We start from the raw sequence: 22,007 nt of genomic DNA on the forward strand, positions 1-22,007 counted from the left end.
ACGAAACAAACCGCGACCCGACAAAACAAACCGCGACTCAACAAAACAAACCGCGACCCGACAAAACAAACCGAACCGACGAAACAAACCGCGACCCGACAAAACAAACCGCGACCCGACAAAACAAACCGCGACTCAACAAAACAAACCGCGACCCGACGAAACAAACTGCGACCAAAACGGACGAGCACATCCAGACTAAGGGGAGGATCGCAGGGCGTGAAAGGAGGAATACAAAAATATTTGTTCATAATTTTTGGTGCAAATGTGAAAACAGCTTCATGCCGTTGCATAGACACAGAAACGTTATGTTTCCTTCTGCAGTGACTCGGGCTCCTCTTCTGTCCCACAAACACTGAGAGAATTAAAATGTTTAAATGTGTTAAAGAAACTTCACATTTTTAAATAATGAGACACAGACACAGAGCTGCTCTTTCCTCTGTTAAAACAGCTGATCTGAGGAGGACACAAGACGACAGAACAGAGAAGAACAGCAAAGGATTGTGGGTCATATGAAAACAGTTCAGTTTGTTGCCAGAGAAAAGTTTGTGCAGATTCTGCTCAGAGACACAACAACAAGTTTAGACTCTGTCAGCGCCTCCACCGCAGGGACAGGTCCGTCTGCCAAGACAGGAGCAGGTCAGAGGTCAGGACAGGAGCGGGTCGGAGGTCAGGACAGGAGCGGGTCGGAGGTCAGGACGGGGGCGGGTCGGAGGTCAGGACAGGGGCGGGTCGGAGGTCAGGACAGGGGCGGGTCGGAGGTCAGGACAGGGGCGGGTCGGAGGTCAGAAAGCAGATTCACAAATCGTACTATGGCCATGCCAAAGTTCACTGAACTCTGCTTCTGATTGTTTTAACTTCAAACTTCATCAGGAGCTGATGATGAAGTTTGAATGGGATGAAACACTCAGTAAATGCAGGTTTATATTATTTATTACATTAGAGGCTCTGTTATTCTTTGTTATTGTTCTTGATGCATTTGCCTCTGCTCCTCGACTGCACTTCACATGCTTGTGTTTGATCAACAGTTTTATTGTTGAACTCTCGTGGAGACTTACAACAGGCCTATAACAGGCCGACATTATTGACATTTGATCACTGCGTCTGTTGTTCATTAAAACTTCAGTGTTGATAATTGGTCGGATGATTCTGTTTAGTTCTGTTCAGTCGACACATTATATTATTTATTTTCACATCTAAAACCAGTTTGTTGCCAATAACTGTTTTCCTGTCGTAGGTCAGGTGAGGCCGACCTAGAACACACTTCAGTGTGTCATGTGACCATCACGTCACATGACACATCAGGTCATCAATATGTGACATGAGAAAAAAGGTTCATGTGATGGTTCCTGTTGTCACTGATGAACAGTGGAACTGTGCAGCTAAAAACATGAACCTGTTACTCTTCACTTCAGATCATGTTTCAGTCGAGCCTGAAGCTCAACCAATCAGAAGCAGAGTTCAGTGAGCTTTGGCATGGCCATAGGACAGGGGCAGGACAGGGGCAGGTGACAGGACAGGGGCAGGTGACAGGACAGGGGCAGGACAGGGGCAGGTGACAGGACAGGGGCAGGTGACAGGACAGGGGCAGGTGGCAGGACAGGGGCAGGTGACAGGACAGGGCAGGGACAGGGGCAGGTGACAGGACAGGGGCAGGTGACAGGACAGGGGCAGGTGACAGGACAGGGGCAGGTGACAGGAGTTGGATTTGGTCCACAGACTGAATATAAACGAGGACTGAGTGCAACATCACCTACAGAGTTCAGCTTCAGCCAAATGAAGCTAATCGAGTCCAGCAGTTACAGCAGATAATTTAGAGCCGAGTTCCATTTTGTAATTTCAGTTCCAAACCCAGGATCATGTCGAGACGATGAACACGAACAATTTAGACCAAAACAATGAGTCTGACGGCAACAGGTGCAGAGAGAGGAGCCACGGATTTTCAATAGAAAGTTAACTGGAACCAGAGCCGTGATCACTTCCTGTGAGGAACATCAGGAGGGCGTGTCTCCGGGGTCACGTGGCGAGGGGGCGTGTCTCCAGGGTCAGGGCAGGTCACATGACGAGAGGGCGTGTCTCCAGGGTCACGTGGCGAGGGGGCGTGTCTCCGGGGTCACGTGGCGAGGGGCGTGTCTCCGGGGTCACGTGACGAGAGGGCGTGTCTCCGGGGTCACGTGGCGAGGGGGCGTGTCTCCGGGGTCAGGGCAGGTCACATGACGAGAGGGCGTGTCTCCGGGGTCACGTGGCGAGGGGCGTGTCTCCGGGGTCACGTGGCGAGGGGGCGTGTCTCCGGGGTCACGTGGCGAGGGGGCGTGTCTCCGGGGTCAGGGCAGGTCACATGACGAGAGGGCGTGTCTCCGGTCATACGCCGTGTCGTCGCTCTCCTCGCCGTCGCTCAGGTCCAACACTCTGATGTCGCGGTCGTCGTCGTCCTCCGTCTCGCTCTCTCGCCGCAGACGCTCGCGCTCTCGGTCACGCTCTATTGCTCTGAAGGAACGCGGCCGCGGCAGAATCTGAGGAACACACCGAGAACAAATCAGAGAATGTGGCGACAGGCTGGGGGTGTTCTACATGTGTCTCTGTGGTGGAATGTTTAGCAGTTACCGTGGAGACACAATGCACGTATAAATGAATGCAGAAAGGTGCTATAGACCTGGTAAAGGTGCTGTAGGCCCGATAAAGGTGCTACTATAGGTTCGGTAAAGGTGCTATAAGTCAGGTAAAGGTGTTACTATAGATCTGGTAAAGGTTTACATTGGTAAAGGTGCTATAGGTTCAGTAAAGGTGCAATGGTATAGGCCTGGTAAAAGTGCTATAGGATCGGTAAAGGTGCTATAAGCCCGGTAAAGGCACTGTAGGTCCGGTAAAGGTGCTATAGGCCCAATAAAGTTGTTATAGGCCCTGTAAAGGTGCTACTATATGTCCAGTAAAGGTGCAATAGGCCCAGTAAAGGAATTATAGGTCTGGTAAAGGTGCAACTGTATAGGCCTGGTAAAGGTGCTACTATAAGCCCAGCAAAGGTGCTATAAACCCGGTAAAAGTATAGTATACTATAAGATTGGTAAAGGTGCTATAGACCCAGTAAAGGTGCTATAAGTCTGGTAAAGGTGCTATAGACCCAATAAAGTTGTTATAGGCCTAGTAAAGGTGCAACAGTATAGGCCTATAAGCCCGGTAAGTGTTATAAAATCGGTAAAGGTGCAATAAGTCCGATAAAGGTGCTACTATAGGTCCAGTAAAAGTGGTATAGGTCCAGTAAAAGTGCTTTAGGCCTGTTAAAGGTTTCCATTGATAAAAGTTGAGGTACCTGGTTGTCGCAGCTGGGCAGGGCGCAGTACCCGGCCTCGGCTCGCCGGAGGAGGTGGGGGGAGTGGGTGCGGAACGGCCGGGGGGAGTGTGAGCAGAGGGAGCGGGGGGAGGGTGAGCGTATGGAGCGAGGGGACGGCGAGCGGACGGAGCAGCAGGCGGGCGAGTACGTGGCCGAGTGCTGCGACAGCGTGTGGTGGTTGAGTTTGGGCGGGCGGGGGGAGCGGGGCGGCAGCTCGGGCGGGCGCACAGGGTCCACCAGCTCCAGCTCGGTGAGGACGGGGGGAGGGGGCACGAAGTCTAGCTCGTCCCCCTCTGCGGGCGCCTCCGCCGGCGTCTCCACCGCCGGCGCCGTCAGCTGCAGCTCAGCGGCGTCGAGTTCCGCCAGCTCCGCCTTCGACAGGTGGTCCACGATCCCGGCGCCGAACGAGTCGCCCACCACGTTTATGGACGTGCGCATCCTGTCACTGAGGTCAGAGGTCAGAGGTCAGAGGGCAGCATGTGGAAGGAGAAGTGCACAGATGAATCACACTCCAAAACTCAACAAGGTTTAATATGAAAAACACTTTATCAGTTTTACTTTACAGAATAAAACTTTTTCACAACAACAGAAAGTGCCACGATGTCGGTAAACGTCACTTCCAGTTAATGTTTTTCTGTGTAAAAATGTGTGTGTAAATGTGTCGTATTCTCCAGCAGATTCATGAACAATTTATCCACAACTATCAAGAGAAGAAAGAGCAAAACTTAAGGTTCTGTTCACACGAGAACACGTGCAGGTAAAAACAACAAAATGATTTATCATCATATTTTATGTTTAGACGGTGACGGTGTTTTTGTTCCTTAAAAACGCAAAAATCTGAAACCACCAAAAGTTGAATAAACTCCACTTTCCGTCTACACTGCCCAAGACGCAAAACTCTGGTCAGATGTGCTTTACATCACAAACAAACAGGACACAGAAACCTGGCATGAACACAATCGAATTCCACACACTTTTGCGTCACCGTATGCAAGCAAATTTCCTCCCGAAAACACTTGTCTAAACGCAGAATAAAAAGTAAAGTGTATGTAATTTCCCTTGTGGATCAATAGTCTAAGTCTAAACTCACAGCGGCCTGGTCCTCCCTCACATCGACCAGACATGTGTTACTCACAGGAGCCAGTCGACGGCGATGAGGAGGCTGATGTCCTGCGTGGGCAGACCCACGGCGGTCAGGATCAGTGAGACATGAGACGTGAGACACAGAGACCGAGCAGGTGAGACAGGTGAGACAGGTGAGACAGGTGAGACAGGTGAGACAGGTGAGACAGGTGAGACGGTGAGGCAGGTGAGACAGGTGAGCAGGTGAGACAGGTGAGACAGGTTGAGACAGGTGAGACAGGTGAGACAGGTGAGACAGGTGAGACAGGTGAGACAGACAGACAGGTGAGACAGGTGAGACAGGTGACATGAGACAGACAGGTGAGACAGGTGAGGACAGTGAGACAGGTGAGACAGGTGAGGCAGGTGAGACAGGTGAGACAGGTGAGACAGGTGAGACAGGTGAGACAGGTGAGACAGGTGAGAGGTGAGAGACAGGTGAGGCAGGCAGGTGAGAGGCAGGTGAGACAGGTGAGACAGGTGAGACAGGTGAGGCAGACAGTGAGGTGACAGGTGAGAGAGGCAGGTGAGAGGCAGGTGAGACAGGTGAGGCAGAGAGCAGGTGAGGCAGGTGAGACAGGTGAGGACAGGTGAGACAGGTGAGACAGGTGAGAGCAGGTGAGACAGGTGAGACAGGTGAGACAGGTGAGGCAGGTGAGACAGGTGAGACAGGTGAGACAGGTGAGACAGGTGAGACAGGTGAGACAGGTGAGGCAGGTGAGGCTATGAGGAGGGAAGAGCATCACAACTAATTCTATCTCCTCCACACGAGCTTCAGTTTGTAAAGGGTCAAACTGCTGCAGGACACTGAACTTTCGTCTGTCACCATAAGAGACACTTACAGCCGCAAGCATCAATGAACAGGGTTCAACCTCTTTTTCACTGAAGAAAATTCTAAACTTTTCCATGACTTTTCCAGACCAGGAAAATGACTTTTTCAATTTCCATGACTTTTCCAGGATTTCCCTGACCTTGGGAACCCTGAATGAAAGGTCTTCAACCCCTTTAAACCTGCTGTTTGGTCGTGTACATTTGTTCAGACTTTCATCAGCGCCAGAAAGGCTTTAAAATAATTAATTTAGATTTGAAACAATTAAATGACATATTCCATGTCTCAAAACATGTGGACAGATGCAGCGTCTGAAGTGACACAGTCGCTCTGTCTGCCGCTGCTCCTCCACGTGGAGAGGAGCGTCTGAGGGGAGGACGTCTGTTCTGATGCCTCCTGGACGTGTCCCTCAGGAGGTGTTCATGTCCCACCAGGAGGAGACCCTGAGGAAGACCCAGGACACACTGGAGGGACGATGTCTCTGGACTGGACTGGGAACACCTCAGGTCCCTCCTGGAGGAGCTGGAGGAAGTGTCTGGGGTGAAGGAAGTCTGAGAGTCTCTACTTAGACTGATGTAATTTTTCACAATAAAGACTTAAAGAGGAATAAAGAGGAAACTCAATTTTGATGAACTTTAAAAACAATATAAACACTTGGTGGATTATCACCTCATGACATCACTCGGTGGAACCAGGTGTTCTCAAGAGGTTTTTATGCAGGAGACTGAAACAAAAGAGCCTGAGTGTGTGGACGTCTGCTGCTTCCTCTCGTGGATGTCGTTTCCTCTCGTTTGAACCGTTTGAGTCTCTGGTTTGTTTCATGTTCTGTGTGGAATGCTGTTTGTGTGACGGCCACAATAACACACAGATGTCCCAGACTGTGGCTTTAAACGATCTTAAAACACTAATGAAAACACGACAGTACGGAGCCCTAAGTGGGACATTATTGAGATTAACACGTTACACATGGAAAACACAGACATCAGCGGCGGAGATGATTCAACCAAACGACATTTCAAAGTTGGAGTTCGGTAAACATCCCGGAGCGACGAGAAACCGCGAGAGCCAAACCCGAGCCAAACCCGGGCCAAAAACACGGCTTCAATTAAAACAAAACCACAAAACGATGAAGCGACGTTCTGATCTCTGCCCGCGATTTACTGTTGTCAGGAGACGACAACGAAACGCAAACCGAACAGCTCCCCCGGGGGTCTGGGGGAGTACAGCAACACACAACAACAACTGTGAGGTCACTCCGAGCCGAAACTGGGTCAAATGCAACGATCACAATGTCAGACAATCACAGTCCTGGAGCTTTACGGTGGAAAAAAAACACTTTATTAACGCCTCAGGAGGGAAATTCATTCTCTGCATTTGACCCATCCTTAAGTGTTTTTGGGTTAGACCTGAATTTGATCCATCCCTCAATATTTAAACCTGCATTTGACCCACCCTTCAGTATTTAAACCTGCACTGACCCATTCTTCTGTATTTAAACCTGCATTTGACCCATCCTTCAGTGTCTCAGGGATAAAACTGCATTAGGCCCATTATTCAGTGTCTCAGTTAAATCTGCACTTGACCCATCCTGCAGTATCTCTGGGTTAGACCTGCATTTGATCCATCTGTCAATATTTAAACCTGTATTTGACCCATCCCACAACATTTGAACCTGCATTTGACCCATCCTTCAGTATTTAAACCTGCATTTGACCAATCCTTCTGTTTTTAAACCTGCATTTGATCCATATCTTGATATTTAAACCTGCATTTGACCCATTCTTCTGTATCTAAACCTGCGTTTGATCCAACCTTCAGTATTTAAGCCTGCATTTGACCCATCCTTCAGTGTCTCAGGGATAAAACTGCATTATGCCCATTATTCAGTGTTTCGGTTAAATCTGCACTTGACCCATCCCTCAGTATCTCTAGGTTAGACCTGCATTTGACCCATTCCTAATTGTCTTTACATTAAACATGCATTTGACCCATCCTTCAGTATCTCTGGGTCAAACCTGCATTTGACCCATCCTTCAGTATTTAAACCTGCATTTGACCCATCTTTCACTGTCTCAGCTCAACTGCATTATGCCCATTATTCAGTGTCTCGGTTAAATCTGCACTTGACCCGTCCTCCAGTGTCTCTCGGTTACACCTACATTTGACCCATCCCTCAATATTTAAACCTGCATTTGATCTGTCCTTCAGTATTTAAACCTACATTTGACCCATTCTTCTATATTTAAACCTACATTTGACCCATCCTTCACTAGTTAAATCTGCATTTGACCCATCCTTCAGTATTTAACCCTGCAGAAGACAATTAAGCTCAAAACAGGTCAAACGAAACAGATTTAAAGCTACAACTGTAATTAGTAGGGTCCAGGTGAGGAGGGGAGGGGACAGGTGAGAAGGGGGAGGGGAAAGGTGAGAAGGGGAGGGGACAGTTGAGGAGGGGGAGGGGACAGGTGAGAAGGGGAGGGGAAGGTGAGGAGGGGAGGGGACAGGGTGAGGAGGGGGAGGGGACAGTTGAGGGAGGGGGAGGGGACAGTTGAGGAGGGGAGGGGACAGGTGAGGAGGGGAGGGACAGTTGTGGAGGGGAAGGGGACAGGTGAGGAGGGGAGGGGACAGGTGAGGAGGGGGAGGGGACAGGTGATTTTTTTTGCCATCTTCTGGAAAAAAAATAAACCTTTGTCGCAGTTGCCTTGGGGCTGATTGACAAAGACGTGGCTGCCCTTCTGCCCCGACACTACTCCCCACAGACTCCCAACAGAAACAGTGGGAGTGTGTTGCTCATGAGCACCACCGCCGCAGAGCAGTGGGAGTGTGTTGCTCGTGGGCACCACCGCAGCAGGAGCAGTGGGAGTGTGTTGCTCGTGGGCACCACCGCCGCAGGAGCAGTGGGAGTGTGTTGCTCGTGGGCACCACCGCAGCAGGAGCAGTGGGAGTGTGTTGCTCGTGGGCACCACCGCCGCAGGAGCAGTGGGAGGTTCTGACCTGACGGTGACGATCTGTCCTCCGTCCAGGGTGATGTCGTTCATCTGGGCGATGAAGATGGCCGCCACCGCCTCGTACAGCGCCGTGCCGTCCATGTTGATGGTGGCGCCGATCGGAAGCACGAAGCGCGTCACCCGTTTGTCGATCTTCAGGTCCTCCTCCAGACACCGGAACGTCACCGGCAACGTCCCGGCGCTGAAAATAACAACAAAAAAACAAGAAACGTCACCGGCAACATCCTGGCGCTGAAAAAAACAACAAAAAAACAAGAAACGTCACCGGCAACGTCCCGGCGCTGAAAAAAACAACAACAAACATGTAATGTTCGGCACTGAAAAACAACAAAAAAAAAACAACAACACATCACCGTAACATCCCTGCACTGTAAAAAAAACAAACATGTAACATCCACACTGTAAAAAAAATAAAAACATGTAACGCCCTGCACTGTAAAAAAAAAAAAAAAAAAAAAAAGGAACACCCACACTGTAAAAAAAAAACATGTAACGCCCTGAACTGTAAAAAGAAAAAAAATGTAACACCCTGAACTGTAAAAAAACAAAACAAAACATGTAACATCCATACTGTAAAAAAAAAACGTCCCGCACTGAAAAAAAAAAAACTTAACATCCGCATTGTAAAAAAATAAAAATGTAACGCCCTGCACTGTAAAAAAAAGAAGAAAAAAGTTACATCTGCACTGTAAAAAAAAAAAAAAGTTACATCTGCACTGTAAAAAAATAATAAAATCATGTAACGCCCTGAACTGTAAAAAAACCCCCAAAACAAAACAAAACATGTAACATCCACACTGTAAAAAAAAACTAAAAACATGTAAGGTCCCGCACTGAAAAAATACCCCAAACACGTAACATCCGCACTGACACACATGTAACACCCCTGCACTGTAAAAAAGAGACACATAATGCACACCCCCCACTATAAAAAAAAGAGACATGTACCGTCCCCGCACTGTAAAAAAAAAAAAAAAAAAGAGAGAGACATGTAATATCCCTGCACCAGACCCAGAACATTGTCAACATTCCTACACTGTAGAAAAAAAAAAAAAAAACAGTAAGGCACACGCAGGCCCCTATAGAAGCCTACATAACCAAAAAAGCTCTCCTGTTCAAGCTCCTTCACTGCCAACTTCAGCTGACCAAAGTGCTTCAGATAAAGTCAACAAAAACAGAAGAAACAGTCACATATACATATTTACAGAAAACATGTGACAACTACATTAAAACATTAAGATAACCGGACTGACTTGTACTAAAAACCAAAAAGAAGAGGTGAGTTTTCAGTCTGGCTGGACCTGAACTGAAGCAGCCGCTGTAAAACAAACTTTTTTCCAGTTGACCGAAATGAATTATTGTTTTGTTAAGTGTTACAGTTAATTCCCCGTACAAGTGTAATTCCCCGTTTAATGTTCTTGGGATCAGCGTGGAGTAAAACGAGCCGTGTCTGTCGAGCTGTTGTTGTTGTTGGGTTTTTTTTTTTTCTGTGAAAGCCTGAGCGAGCGGAGCTGCTCCTCGGAGACTCTCAGAGGAAGTGTTGACATGATTCTGTGTGTTTCTTTATAATCCTTCAGATCGAGCCAAACGGACAGTTGTGCTGGAGCGGAGCCGAGGCCCGAGTCCGGATGCACTGATCCAGACTTAAGACCCTGTAACTCTGAAGGATTCTGCGTGTCACTTCGGGTTTATGGACCTGAGCGCAAACAGACGTAATGGTTTTTAAAATCTGAGCGGCTCGTTTAGTCACTGATCTCCACACGACTGAAACTGCTGACGTTTTTGACTTTTGTCTTCACTGTTGTTATGATCTGTGACATTTTAAAACTCTCGAACTCGTGTTTTAATGTTGTTTCCTCCTCAAAGACAGAGCTGGAGTTGTGTTTTGTTTTGTTTGGTCTAAACCAGGACTTAACCAGGTCTAAATCAGGTCTAAACTAGGACTAAACCAGGACTGGACCAGGACTGGACCAGGACGGAACCAGGACTTAACCAGGCCTAAATCAGGTCTAAACCAGGACTAAACCAGGACTACACCAGGTCTAAACCAGGTCTAAACCAAGCCTAAACCATGACTTAACCAGGACTGAACCAGGTCTAAATCAGGTCTAAACTAGGACTAAACCAAGTCTAAACCAGGTCTAAATCAGGTCTAAACCAGGACTAAACCAGGTCTAAACCAGGTCTAAACCAGGACTTAACCAGGACTGAACCAGGACTGAACCAGGTCTAAACCAGGACTAAACCAGGACTCGACCAGGACTGAACCAGGACTTAACCAGGCCTAAATCAGGTCTAAACCAGGACTAAACCAGGACTAAACCAGGACTACACCAGGTCTAAACCAGGTCTAAACCAGGTCTAAACCAGGTCTAAACCAGGACTTAACGAGGACTGAACCAGGACTGAACCAGGTCTAAATCAGGACTACACCTGGACTAAACCAGGTCTAAACTAGGTCTAAACTAGGAGTTAACCAGGTCTAAATCAGGACTAAACCCGGACTTAACCAGGTTTAAACCAGGTCTAAACCAGGACTAAACCAGGACTGGACCAAGACTGAACCAGGACTTAACCAGGCCTAAATCAGGTCTAAACCAGGACTGAACCAGGACTAAACCAGGTCTAAACCAGGACTGCAGCACTCTGGTATAGATCACTACACATCACACTTTTTTTTTTTTTTTTAACCTTTGGACCAAAATGATAAAAAAAAAGGAAACTCCTAAAACCCGGTTAAAACTCTAACAAGTCCATTTGGCAGAACGCGCCTGAGTGTGGGCAGCAAAGAAGGAGGAAACATATTTGACTTCAACACTTCTGAATGTTTGCCCTGGTTTCTGTTGAGTGTTGCTCTTCGGTGACCCGGTGTGTGTCCTCACAGTTGTCTTGAGCTCGTAAACACGGCGCTGCGTCTCTGTCCCTCCGAGAGCTCTGAAACATTCTCCGAAACATTCTGGAACAGCTGCACATCATAAAGACACATGTGCTGCGCAAGTGTTCACACCTGCTCCGCTCGACGCAGGACCGCGTTTTCGCAATCAGAAACTGGGACACTCTCGGTTTGTCGTGGTTGGTAAAAATAAAATTGTGAAACGAGAGCGCGACTAAGGAAAACTTTACTGCACTCGGCCCATTTGTGACGAACATGAGTTAGTCCTGTCCTCTACCCGTTTCAGGTCCTCACTCTGTCCTGTACCCGTTTCAGGTCCTCACTCTGTCCTCTGCCCGTTTCAGGTCCTCACTGCCCGTTTCAGGTCCTCTCTGCCCGTTTCAGGTCCTCACTCTGTCCTCTGCCCGTTTCAGGTCCTCACTCTGTCCTCTGCCCGTTTCAGGTCCTCATTCTGTCCTCTGCCCGTTTCAGGTCCTCACTCTGTCCTGTACCCGTTTCAGGTCCTCACTCTGTCCTCTGCCCGTTTCAGGTCCTCACTCTGTCCTCTGCCCGTTTCAGGTCCTCACTCTGTCCTCTGCCCGTTTCAGGTCCTCACTCTGTCCTGTGCCTGTTTCAGGTCCGTCTCACTCTGTCCTCTGCCCGTTTCAGGTCCTCACTCTGTCCTGTGCCCGTCCCAGGTCCTCACTCTGTCCTGTGCCCGTTTCAGGTCCTCACTCTGTCCTCTGCCCGTTTCAGGTTCTCACTCTGTCCTGTGCCCGTTTCAGGTCCTCACTCTGTCCTCTGCCCGTTTCAGGTCCTCACTCTGTCCTCTGCCCGTTTCAGGTCCTCACTCTGTCCTGTGCCCATTTCAGGTCCTCACTCTGTCCTGTGCCCGTTTCAGGTCCTCACTCTGTCCTGTACCCGTTTCAGGTCCTCACTCTACCCTGTGCCCGTTTCAGGTCCTCACTCTGTCCTGTGCCCGTTTCAGGTCCTCACTCTGTCCTCTGTTTCAGGTCCTCACTCTGTCCTGTGCCTGTTTCAGGTCCTCACTCTGTTCTGTGCCCAAATATAGCTTAGATTTTTGCAATTTATATGAATTTTAAGATTAATGTACTTAAAAAATCACAGTATATTTTTTATAAGAGTATTTATAGAGTAAATGAGAGTTGTAGAAATTAATTTAGTTATATTTTCTTTTTTAAATCGACATGACATTGACAAGATCTTAGAGTGAATCGTTACGGTCAGAATAAAAAGAATTCAGATTTAAAAGTGTTTCTCAAGTCACAGGCCTCAAATTCGAGTCAAGTCCCAAGTCTTAGTCCATTTTATCAAGTCATAGTGACTCAAGTCCAAGTCACGACTTGCAAGCCCTGACCTCTGGTTATTAGTTTTGTAGTCCCTCATCTTTATTGTGGACGCTTCAGGTTCAAGACCCCAGTTTACCATTTTTTATTTTGTTCTTTCTTCTATTTTGTGTGTAAACAAAATAATTTATTAAAACTCAGTGTTTTTATTAGTAAACATGATTTTTGTGTTTGTAAAAAAAAAAAAAAAAAAAAAAAAAAAAAAAAGCAACTTAGAATGCGACAACATTTCTGAGCCTCCAAAAAAAAAAAAAAAAAATCCACTGTCCTGAATTTAAGCCGCTCTCATCTGGTCGACTCTGATCGCCCGTTTAAGCTCATTTAGAATTACAAAATAAACCTATTTTATACGTAATTTTACCTCTTAGCTGAACTAAATCTGCACTATTTTATTTTAGATTTTTTTTTTTTTTTATTCACATACAAAGTGACACAAAATGTAAATCAAGACGTGTGCGTAAAATTTATATTACGCAGAATCAAGTAAAACATTTGGCCCTTCACAATATTTTCCGTTTCTCGTGTGGCCCCACGGAAAAAATAATGAATCGTCCCTAATCTAGTAAACCTGCATTTGACCCGTCCTTCAGAGTCTCTGGTTGAACGTGTCAGGAGCAGTGGGACCATCTCCAGATCTCGGTCTTGTCTTAATCCGGGCCACCTCAGCCGGAGCGTTTGACCCGTTGTGCGTTGCGTTCTGGGTTGTGCGTGTTTTGGGCGGTGGTACCTGCTGGCCGTGCCCAGAGCCGTGATCCAGGCCTGGAAGATGCCCGAGTAGAAGGTGAGGGGGCTCTTCCGGGTGATGGCGAAGAAGATGGCGGGCAGGATGAGCCCCCCGTGGATCATCAGCCCCACCATCACCGTCACCATGTACATGCCCAGCTGACGCGCCACCACCTCCAGGTCCCCGATGGAGGCGATCTTCCCCGCGATCAGAGACGCGATGCCCACGGGGGAGTACCTGAAACGGGCACAGGACAGAGTGAGGACCAGGACTAAACCAGGACTAAACCAGACTAAACCAGGAATAAACCAGGACTAAACCAGGAACTAAACCAGGACTAAACCAGGAACAAACCAGGACTAAACTTGGACTAAACCAGGACTAAACCAGGAAAAAAATCAGGACTAAACCAGGAATAAATCAGAACTAAACTTGGACTAAACCAGGAAAAAAATCAGGACTAAACCAGGAATAAATCAGGACTAAACCAGGACTAAACCAGGAACAAACCAGGACTAAACCAGGACTAAACCAGGAAAAAAATCAGGACTAAACCAGGTATAAATCAGGACTAAACTTGGACTAAACCAGGAGTAAACCAGGACTAAACCAGGAACAAACCAGGACTAAACTTGGACTAAACCAGGACTAAACCAGGACTAAACTGGAAAAAAATCAGGACTAAACTTGGACTAAACCAGGACTAAACCAAGACTAAACCAGGACTAAACCAGGAAAAAAATCAGGACTAAACCAGGACTAAACCAAGACTAAACCAGGAACAAACCAGGACTAAACCAGGACTAAACCAGGAAGAAACCAGGACTAAACCAGGAATAAATCAGGACTAAAGCAGGACTAAAACAGGACTAAACCAGGTCTAAACCAGGACTAAACCAAGACTAAACCAGGAAAAAAATCAGATCTTAATCAAGACTAAAACAGGACTAAACCAGGTCTAAACCAGGAAGAAACCAGGACTAAACCAGGAATAAATCAGGACTAAAGCAGGACTAAACCAGGACTAAACCAGGCTAAACCAGAACTAAATCAGGACTAAACCAGGACTAAACCAGGTCTAAACCAGCAATAAATTAGGACTATACCAGGAATAAACAAGGGCTAAAACGGAACTAGACCAGAAATAATGAAAAAATAATTATAAAAATAAAAAAAAAGTAAAATCTTATTTAATAATAATAAATAAGTCTGAACTACCCCAAAGGGACATGAAGCACGTGGACCGTTCTGTAGTGTGTGATTTGGTTTTTTATTTTTTTACAGTGATTTGTCCCAGTTTTATACAAAAAATGTCCCAGGTGTCCCTATTTTTGACCAATTTGATCCCTGCCAACAGTAAAGAGACACATAAACTGTCAGTAGTTTTGGTAAAATACAGAAAAGCTGCTTAAAAACGACCAAAACACACACAAAATATGACTATACTGACTCACATGTTGGTCATGAATGGGCCGAGTGCAGAACAATTTTACTTAATTACGCACAATTTCACAATTTTACTACTACCAACCACCAAAAAACAAAAACAAAAACAAAACAAAAAACGGGGGTGTCCCAATTTTTTATTCTGAAATTCTGCTCACCCTGGTTGTAGAGAGTGTGTTAGCACGTAGCCTTTAGCCTGTGTTAGTCCAGGAGAGTCAAACTCATTTTGTTCCGGGCGTCGTGTCCAACCGACTTTAATCCCAAAGTGTCCGGATCAGAAAACTCATGTCATATAAACCCCAAAAATAACAATAAGTTCAAATATTTGTGCAGAGAAACACAAATCTATTACAGAAATCTTTTTGAATTGATGAACTCTTTCTTTTACAAAATATTATATTATGAACAACCTGAAACTTTAAGAAAAATGTAATTTCAACACAAAGTTTTAACATGAACTTCTTTGTAAATAGGAATAAGTCAATTTTTGTTGTAAAATCCTGCACTCGGCTCCACTTTTCTCATGTTGGACATTTTTCTGATGAGGGTGTCACGGTCAACAGTCAAAACGATCGTCCTTTAAGAGCGTTTGGAAAGAGACAAGTCTTCATTTGTGCTGCTCTGGTGGGAGGGGCCACGTACAGAGACGCTGGAGACGCTGCTGTGATAAACACCACAGAAAATTAACAACATTTTAATAGAAAATATTATTAAATAAAATCAGCCGAGGGCCAGATTAAAGGTCTTGGAGGGCCGGATCTGGCCCCCGGGCCTTATGTTTGACACCTGTGTGTTAGCCTGTGTTAGCCTGTGTTAGCCCACATTAGCCCGCATTAGCCCGTGTTAGCCTGTGTTAGCCCACATTAGCCTGCATTAGCCCGTGTTAGCCTGTGTTAGCCCACATTAGCCTGCATTAGTCTGTGTTAGCCCGTGTTAGCCTGTGTTATTCTGTGTTATTTTGTGTTAGCCCATTTTAACTTGTGTTAGACTGTTGTGTTAGCCTGCATTCGCCCGCGTTAACCCGCGTTAGCTCGCATTAGCCCGCGTTAGCCTGTGTTAGCCCGCATTAGCCTGCATTAGCCCATGTTAGCCTGTGTTATTCTGTGTTAGTTTGTGTTAGCCCATTTTAACTTGTGTTAGACTGTTGTGTTAGCTCGCATTAGCCCGCGTTAACCCGCGTTAGCTCGCATTAGCCCGCGTTAACCTGCGTTAGCCTGTGTTAGCTCGCATTAGCCCGCGTTAGCCCGTGTTATCTTTGTTTACATGAGCTCAGCGTTGCGTCGTCTGTTGACAGTGAAGACGCTGCGGCTCTGTGCTTCAGTCCAGCTGTTCTGTTCTGTCTGTTTTCTCTCTGGACACGAGATTAAACACAAACATGTGACTTTCAAGGTTTTACTTCTGAGGAAACGGGAGCTTAAAGGTCCGAGATCCCACAGACCCGACTCCTGTGAGCTTCGAGTCAGGTTCTGAAGTTTGATACCTCCTCAAAACATGTTTCTACTGCAGACGCATCTACACAGAGAATTATGGTGTTTAGTGGCTCTTTAAAAACACCGTGGAACATTTCCTGAGTGTTTTTAGTTTGAGGGAAGAACTCGTGCTAAATGTGAAGGTTTGTGTGTTAAACATGTGTATATGAAAAAAAACAACTCCAGGTCTGTTTGTGATGAGGAAACGACAGTAAAACAGATCAGAAAATGGCCTTTTAATCAGGAGTCGTGAGGTTGAACTTTATTCTTGCCCATTAGTGAAAATCAAAAACAAAACCATAATTCTCTGTGTTTTGAGTTCAGAGGATTTTTCTTTTTCTGCTCTTATGTGGACCTCACTAGTGTTGTAGTCAAGACCAGTCCAAGACCACAGGGTCTAGAGACCAGGACAAGACCGAGACCACGGCCCACCAAGACCAAATCAAGACCATCTTTGTACTTTTTGGATATTTTTTGTATTTTGCAGTTATTTTGGCACAAATAAATCAACGTTTTTATGAATCTATCTCCATTTTATCACTTGTCGAGTGTCAGACCTCAAGACCGAGACAAGACCAAGTCCAAGGGCTTTCAAGACCGAGACAAGACCGAGTCCAAGGGCTTTCAAGACCGAGACAAGACCGAGTCCAAGGGCTTTCAAGACCGAGACAAGACCGAGTCCAAGGGCTTTCAAGACCGAGACAAGACCGAGTCCAAGGCTTTCAAGACCGAGACAAGACCGAGTCCAAGGGCTTCAAGACCGAGACAAGACCGAGTCCAAACGCCTTCAAGACCGAGACAAGACCGAGTCCAAACGCCTTCAAGACCAAGACAAGACCGAGTCCAAACGCCTTCAAGACTTCAAGACCGAGACAAGACCGAGTCCAAACGCCTTCAAGACCGAGACAAGACCGAGTCCAAACTCCTTCAAGACCGAGACAAGACCGAGTCCAAACGCCTTCAAGACGGAGACAATGCATCAGATGTCTCCCCACATGATCATGGACACCACGGTTACCGCGGTAACAGTCACGTTTACGTCAGATGTCTTACCACATGATCATGGACACCACGGTTACCGCGGTAACAGTCACGTTTACGTCAGATGTCTTACCACATGATCATGGACACCATGGTCATGATGATCTCGTTGAGGATGTTGAAGAAGTCGCACATGACGCGTCCACGTTCTCCCATCCGACTCATGCAGATCCCGAAGGTGATGAAGAACCCGATCAGACCTAAAGACAAACAGGAGGAGGTAAAGACCAGGACTAGACCAGGACTAGACCAGGACTAGACCAGGACTTGACCCGGGGTTTAAACCTACCCAGGACGTTCATGCCCCACTTGTTCTCCAGTTTCTTCTTCCCGACCAGCAGAGGCTCCGTCTGGTTTGACACAGACACAGGGACGATCTTCAACACCGTCTGCACCTGAAGAACACCACAACAAACAAACAAACATGTTTAGGATTTAGACCCAGAGTTTCCCCAACGCACACAACTCCCCACCTCGATCATCTAACGCCAACAAAACTCGATCATCTAACACCAACAAAACTCGATCATCTAACGCCAACAAAACTCGATCATCTAACGCCAACAAAACTCGATCATCTAACGCCACAAACTCGATCATCTACCACAAAACTCGATCATCTAACGCCAGCAAAACTCGATCATCTAACTAACGCCAGCAAAACTCGATCATCTAACACCAGCAAAACTCGATCATCTAACGCCAGCAAAACTCGATCATCTAACACGCCAGCAAAACTCGATCATCTAACGCCAGCAAAACTCGATCATCTAACGCCAACAAAACTCGATCATCTAACGCCAGCAAAACTCGATCATCTAACGCCAGCAAAACTCGATCATCTAACGCCAGCAAAACTCGATCATCTAACGCCAGCAAAACTCGATCATCTAACGCCAGCAAAACTCGATCATCTAACGCCAGCAAAACTCGATCATCTAACGCCAGCAAAACTCGATCATCTAACGCCAGCAAAACTCGATCATCTAACGCCAGCAAAACTCATCTAACGCCACAAACTATCTCTAACGCCAGCAAAACTCGAATCTAACACCAGCAAAACTCGATCATCTAAGCCAGCAAAACTCGATCATCTAACACCAGCAAAACTCGATCATCTAACACCAACAAAACTCGATCATCTAACGCCAGCAAAACTCGATCATCTAACGCCAGCAAAACTCGATCATCTAACGCCAACAAAACTCGATCATCTAACGCCAACAAAACTCGATCATCTAACGCCAACAAAACTCGATCATCTAACACCAGCAAAACTCGATCATCTAACACCAGCAAAACTCGATCATCTAACGCCAGCAAAACTCGATCATCTAATCACCAGCCAACAAAACTCGATCATCTAACGCCAGCAAAACTCGATCAAAATCATCAAAACTCGCATCTAAAAACAAAAAACTCGATCATCTAACTCGCCAACAAAACTCGATCATCTAACTCGATCCTAAGCAAAACTCAGATCGATTCTAACGCCAGCAAAACTCGATCTTCTAACGCCAGCAAAACTCGATCATCTAACGCCAGCAAAACTCGATCTTTCTAACGCCAGCAAAACTCGATCATCTAACACCAGCAAAACTCGATCTTCTAACGCCAGCAAAACTCGATCATCTAACGCCAACAAAACTCGATCTTCTAACGCCAGCAAAAACTCGATCATAAACCAGCAAACTCGATCATCTAACGCCAGCAAAACTCGATCATCTAAACAAAAACTCGATAAATCATCTAACACCAGCAAACTCGATCATCTAACGCCACAAAACTCATCATCTAACGCCACAAACGATCTTCTAACGCCAGCAAAACTCGATCATCTAACGCCAGCATCTCCACCAGCAAAACTCGATCATCTGATCATCTAAGCCAGCAAAACTCGATCTTCTAACGCCAGCAAAACTCGATCATCTAATAATCATCTAACGCCAGCAAAAACTAAACCAGCAAAACTCGATCATCTAACAGCAAAAAACTCGCCAGCAAAACTCGATCATCTAACACCAGCAAAACTCGATCATCTAACACCAGCAAAACTCGATCATCTAACACCAGCAAAACTCGATCATCTAACGCCAACAAAACTCGATCATCTAACGCCAACAAAACTCGATCATCTAACACCAGCAAGTGTCATGACCGATCCTGGTCCCACGATGGAAAAAAAACTTTTTCTTTAGAGAATCTCCTGTGATTTTCCACATTAAACAGTAGAACTTTCTTTTCTATTCCCATGTGTCCTTATATCTGTGTAAAACCAGATCTAAACCAGGTCTAAACCAGGTCTAACCAGGTCTAAACCAGATCTAAACCAGGTCTAAACTCTAAACCAGATCTAAACCAGGTCCAGGTTCTAAACAAGGTATAAACCAGGTCTAAACCAGATCTAAACCAGATCTAAACCAGATTAAAAGGTCTAAACCAGGTTAACCAGGTCTAAACCAGGTCTAAACCAGGTCTTTAAACCAGATCTAAACCAGGTCTAAACCATCTAAACCAGTTAAACCTAAACCATCTAAACAAGTCTAAACCAGGTCTAAACAGATCTAAACCAGGTCTAAACCGGTCTAAACCAGAGGTCTAAACCAGGTCTAAACCATCTAGAAACCAGGTCTAAACCAGGTCTAAACCAGGTCTAAACCAGATCTAAACCATATCTAAACCAGTCTGTCTAAACCAGGTCTAAACCAGATCTAAAACCAGGATCTAAACCAGGTCTAAACCAGGTCTAAACCAGGTCTAAACCCTAAACCAGGTCTAAAAAGGTCTAAACAGGTCTCTAAACCAGATCTAAACCAGATTAACAAATCTAAACCAGATCTAAACCAGATCTAAACCAGGTCTCACCAGGTCTAAACAGATCTAAACAAGGTCTAAATGTCTAAACAGGTCTAAACCAGATCTAAACCAGGTCTAAACCAGGTCTAAACCAGGGTCTAAAACCAGATCTAAAACCAGGTCTAAACCAGGTCTAAACCAGTCTAAACCAGTTAAACCAGTCTAAACCAGGATCTAAACCAGGTCTAAACCAGGTCTAAACCAGAGGTCTAAACCAGGTCTAAACAAGGTCTAAACAGGGTCTAAACCAGGTCTAAACCACTAAACCGTCTAACCAGGTCTAAACAGGTCTAAACCAGGTCTAACAAGGTCTAAACCCAGTCTAAACCCTAAACAGGTCTAAACCAGGTCCGTGTGTGTATTCTCGACTCTGTGTCTTACACTTGTTCTGGTCCAGTTCCAGATTCTTCTAAACACATTCAGGTTCTGCTTTGTCCTGAACATGGAACTTTTATTTTAGTATCAACACTTGTGATAAATGAGTTTAGTGTTTGTGTTTTCGATCCTTTTGACAGTCGACAGTGAAAGTCCAGCGGGGTCTTTGTGTCTTTGTGTCTTTGTGTCTTTGTGTGGTTGTGTGGAGCAGATTAGAGCAGCAGAAGGAGCCTCCACAGACTGTTTCTTTAATCGTTCAAACACACACACGGATTTAGACACAACATGATTGAGACGTGGATTAGTCCAAATGACCAGCTGGAAAAACACAGGCTCCAGTGAACACAGACCCCCACAGAAACATGACACAACAGAGACGAGGAGGAAGAGGAGGAGGGAGGAGGAGGAGGAGGACGAGGAGGACGAGGAGGAGGAGGAGGAGGAGGAGAGAGAGGAGGAGAGGAGAGAGGAGGACGAGGAGGAGGACGAGGAGGAGGAGGAGGAGGAGGAGGAGGAGGACGAGGAGGAGGAGGAGGAGGAGGAGGGAGGAGGAGGACGAGGAGGACGAGGAGGACGAGAGGACGAGGAGGAGACGAGGAGGAGAGGAGGAGGAAGAGGAGAGGGAGGAGGAGGAGGAGGAGGAGGAGGAGGAGGAGGAGGAGGAGGAGGAGGAAGGAGGAGGAGGAGGAGGAGGAGGAGGAGGAGGAGGATGAGACGAGGAGGAGGACGAGGAGGACGAGAGGAGGACGAGAGAGGACGAGGAGGAGGACGACGAGAGAGGAGAGGAGGAGGACGAGGAGGAGAGGAGGAGGAGAGAGGAGGAGGAGAGGAGGAGGAGGGAGGAGGAGGAGGACGAGGAGGAGGAGGAGGAGGAGGAGGAGGAGGAGAGGAGGACGAGGAGAGGAGAGGACGAGGAGGAGGAGGAGGAGGAGGAGGGAGGAGGAGGGAGGAGGAGGAGGACGAGGGAGGACGAGGAGAGGAGGAGAGAGGAGGAGGAGGAGAGAGGAGGAGGAGAGGGAGGGAGGAAGGAGGAGGAGGACGAGGAGGAGGAGGAGGAGGAGGAGGAGAGAGGAGGGAGGAGGAGAGGACGAGGAGAGGAGGAGGAGGAGGAGAGAGGAAGAGGAGGAGAGGAGGAGAGGAGGAGGAGGAGAGGAGGAGGAGGAGGACGAGGAGGAGGAGGAGGAGGAGAGGAGGAGGAGGAGGAGAGAGGAGGAGGAAGGAAGGAACGAGGAGGAGGACGAGGAGGAGGAGGAGGAGGAGGGAGGAGGAGGAGAGAGGAGGAGGAGAGGAGGAGGAGGAGGAGGAGGACGAGGAGGACGAGGAGAGAGAGGAGGAGGAGGGAGAAGGAGGGAGGAGGAGGAGGAGGAGGAGGAGGAGGAGGAGGAGGAGGAGAGGAGGAGGAGGAGGAGACGAGGAGGAGGAGGAGGAGGAGGAGAGGGAGGACGAGGAGGAAGAGAGGAGGAGGAGGAGGAGGAGAGGAGGAGGACGAGGAGGGAGAGAGGAGGAGAGGAGAGGAGGAGGAGGAGGAGAGAGGACGAGGAGGAGGAGGAGAGAGGAGGAAGGACGA

The 22,007-nt window shown here is 47.1% G+C and overlaps 1 protein-coding gene across 1 annotated transcript in view; it reads right to left on the reverse strand.

Moving 5' to 3' along the window:
- Positions 1 to 2,324: 2,324 nt before the first annotated feature.
- Positions 2,325 to 22,007, reverse strand: part of LOC110170954 (excitatory amino acid transporter 5-like) — a 37,957-nt gene continuing 18,274 nt past the window's right edge. The window contains exons 3-11 of the mRNA XM_055153115.1: positions 18,309 to 18,327; positions 17,948 to 18,195; positions 17,499 to 17,604; positions 17,283 to 17,409; positions 13,257 to 13,490; positions 8,217 to 8,471; positions 4,464 to 4,532; positions 3,308 to 3,773; positions 2,325 to 2,513 (exon numbers count right to left, since the gene is read on the reverse strand). Of these exons, the coding sequence (XP_055009090.1) occupies positions 2,325 to 2,513; positions 3,308 to 3,773; positions 4,464 to 4,532; positions 8,217 to 8,471; positions 13,257 to 13,490; positions 17,283 to 17,409; positions 17,499 to 17,604; positions 17,948 to 18,195; positions 18,309 to 18,327 (1,713 nt within the window). The remainder of the gene's footprint in view (positions 2,514 to 3,307; positions 3,774 to 4,463; positions 4,533 to 8,216; positions 8,472 to 13,256; positions 13,491 to 17,282; positions 17,410 to 17,498; positions 17,605 to 17,947; positions 18,196 to 18,308; positions 18,328 to 22,007) is intronic.

Source organism: Boleophthalmus pectinirostris, unplaced genomic scaffold (assembly GCF_026225935.1).
Source record: "Boleophthalmus pectinirostris isolate CB_2022bp ecotype Guang Dong unplaced genomic scaffold, ASM2622593v1 HiC_scaffold_17, whole genome shotgun sequence".
Taxonomy (NCBI): domain Eukaryota; kingdom Metazoa; phylum Chordata; class Actinopteri; order Gobiiformes; family Gobiidae; genus Boleophthalmus; species Boleophthalmus pectinirostris.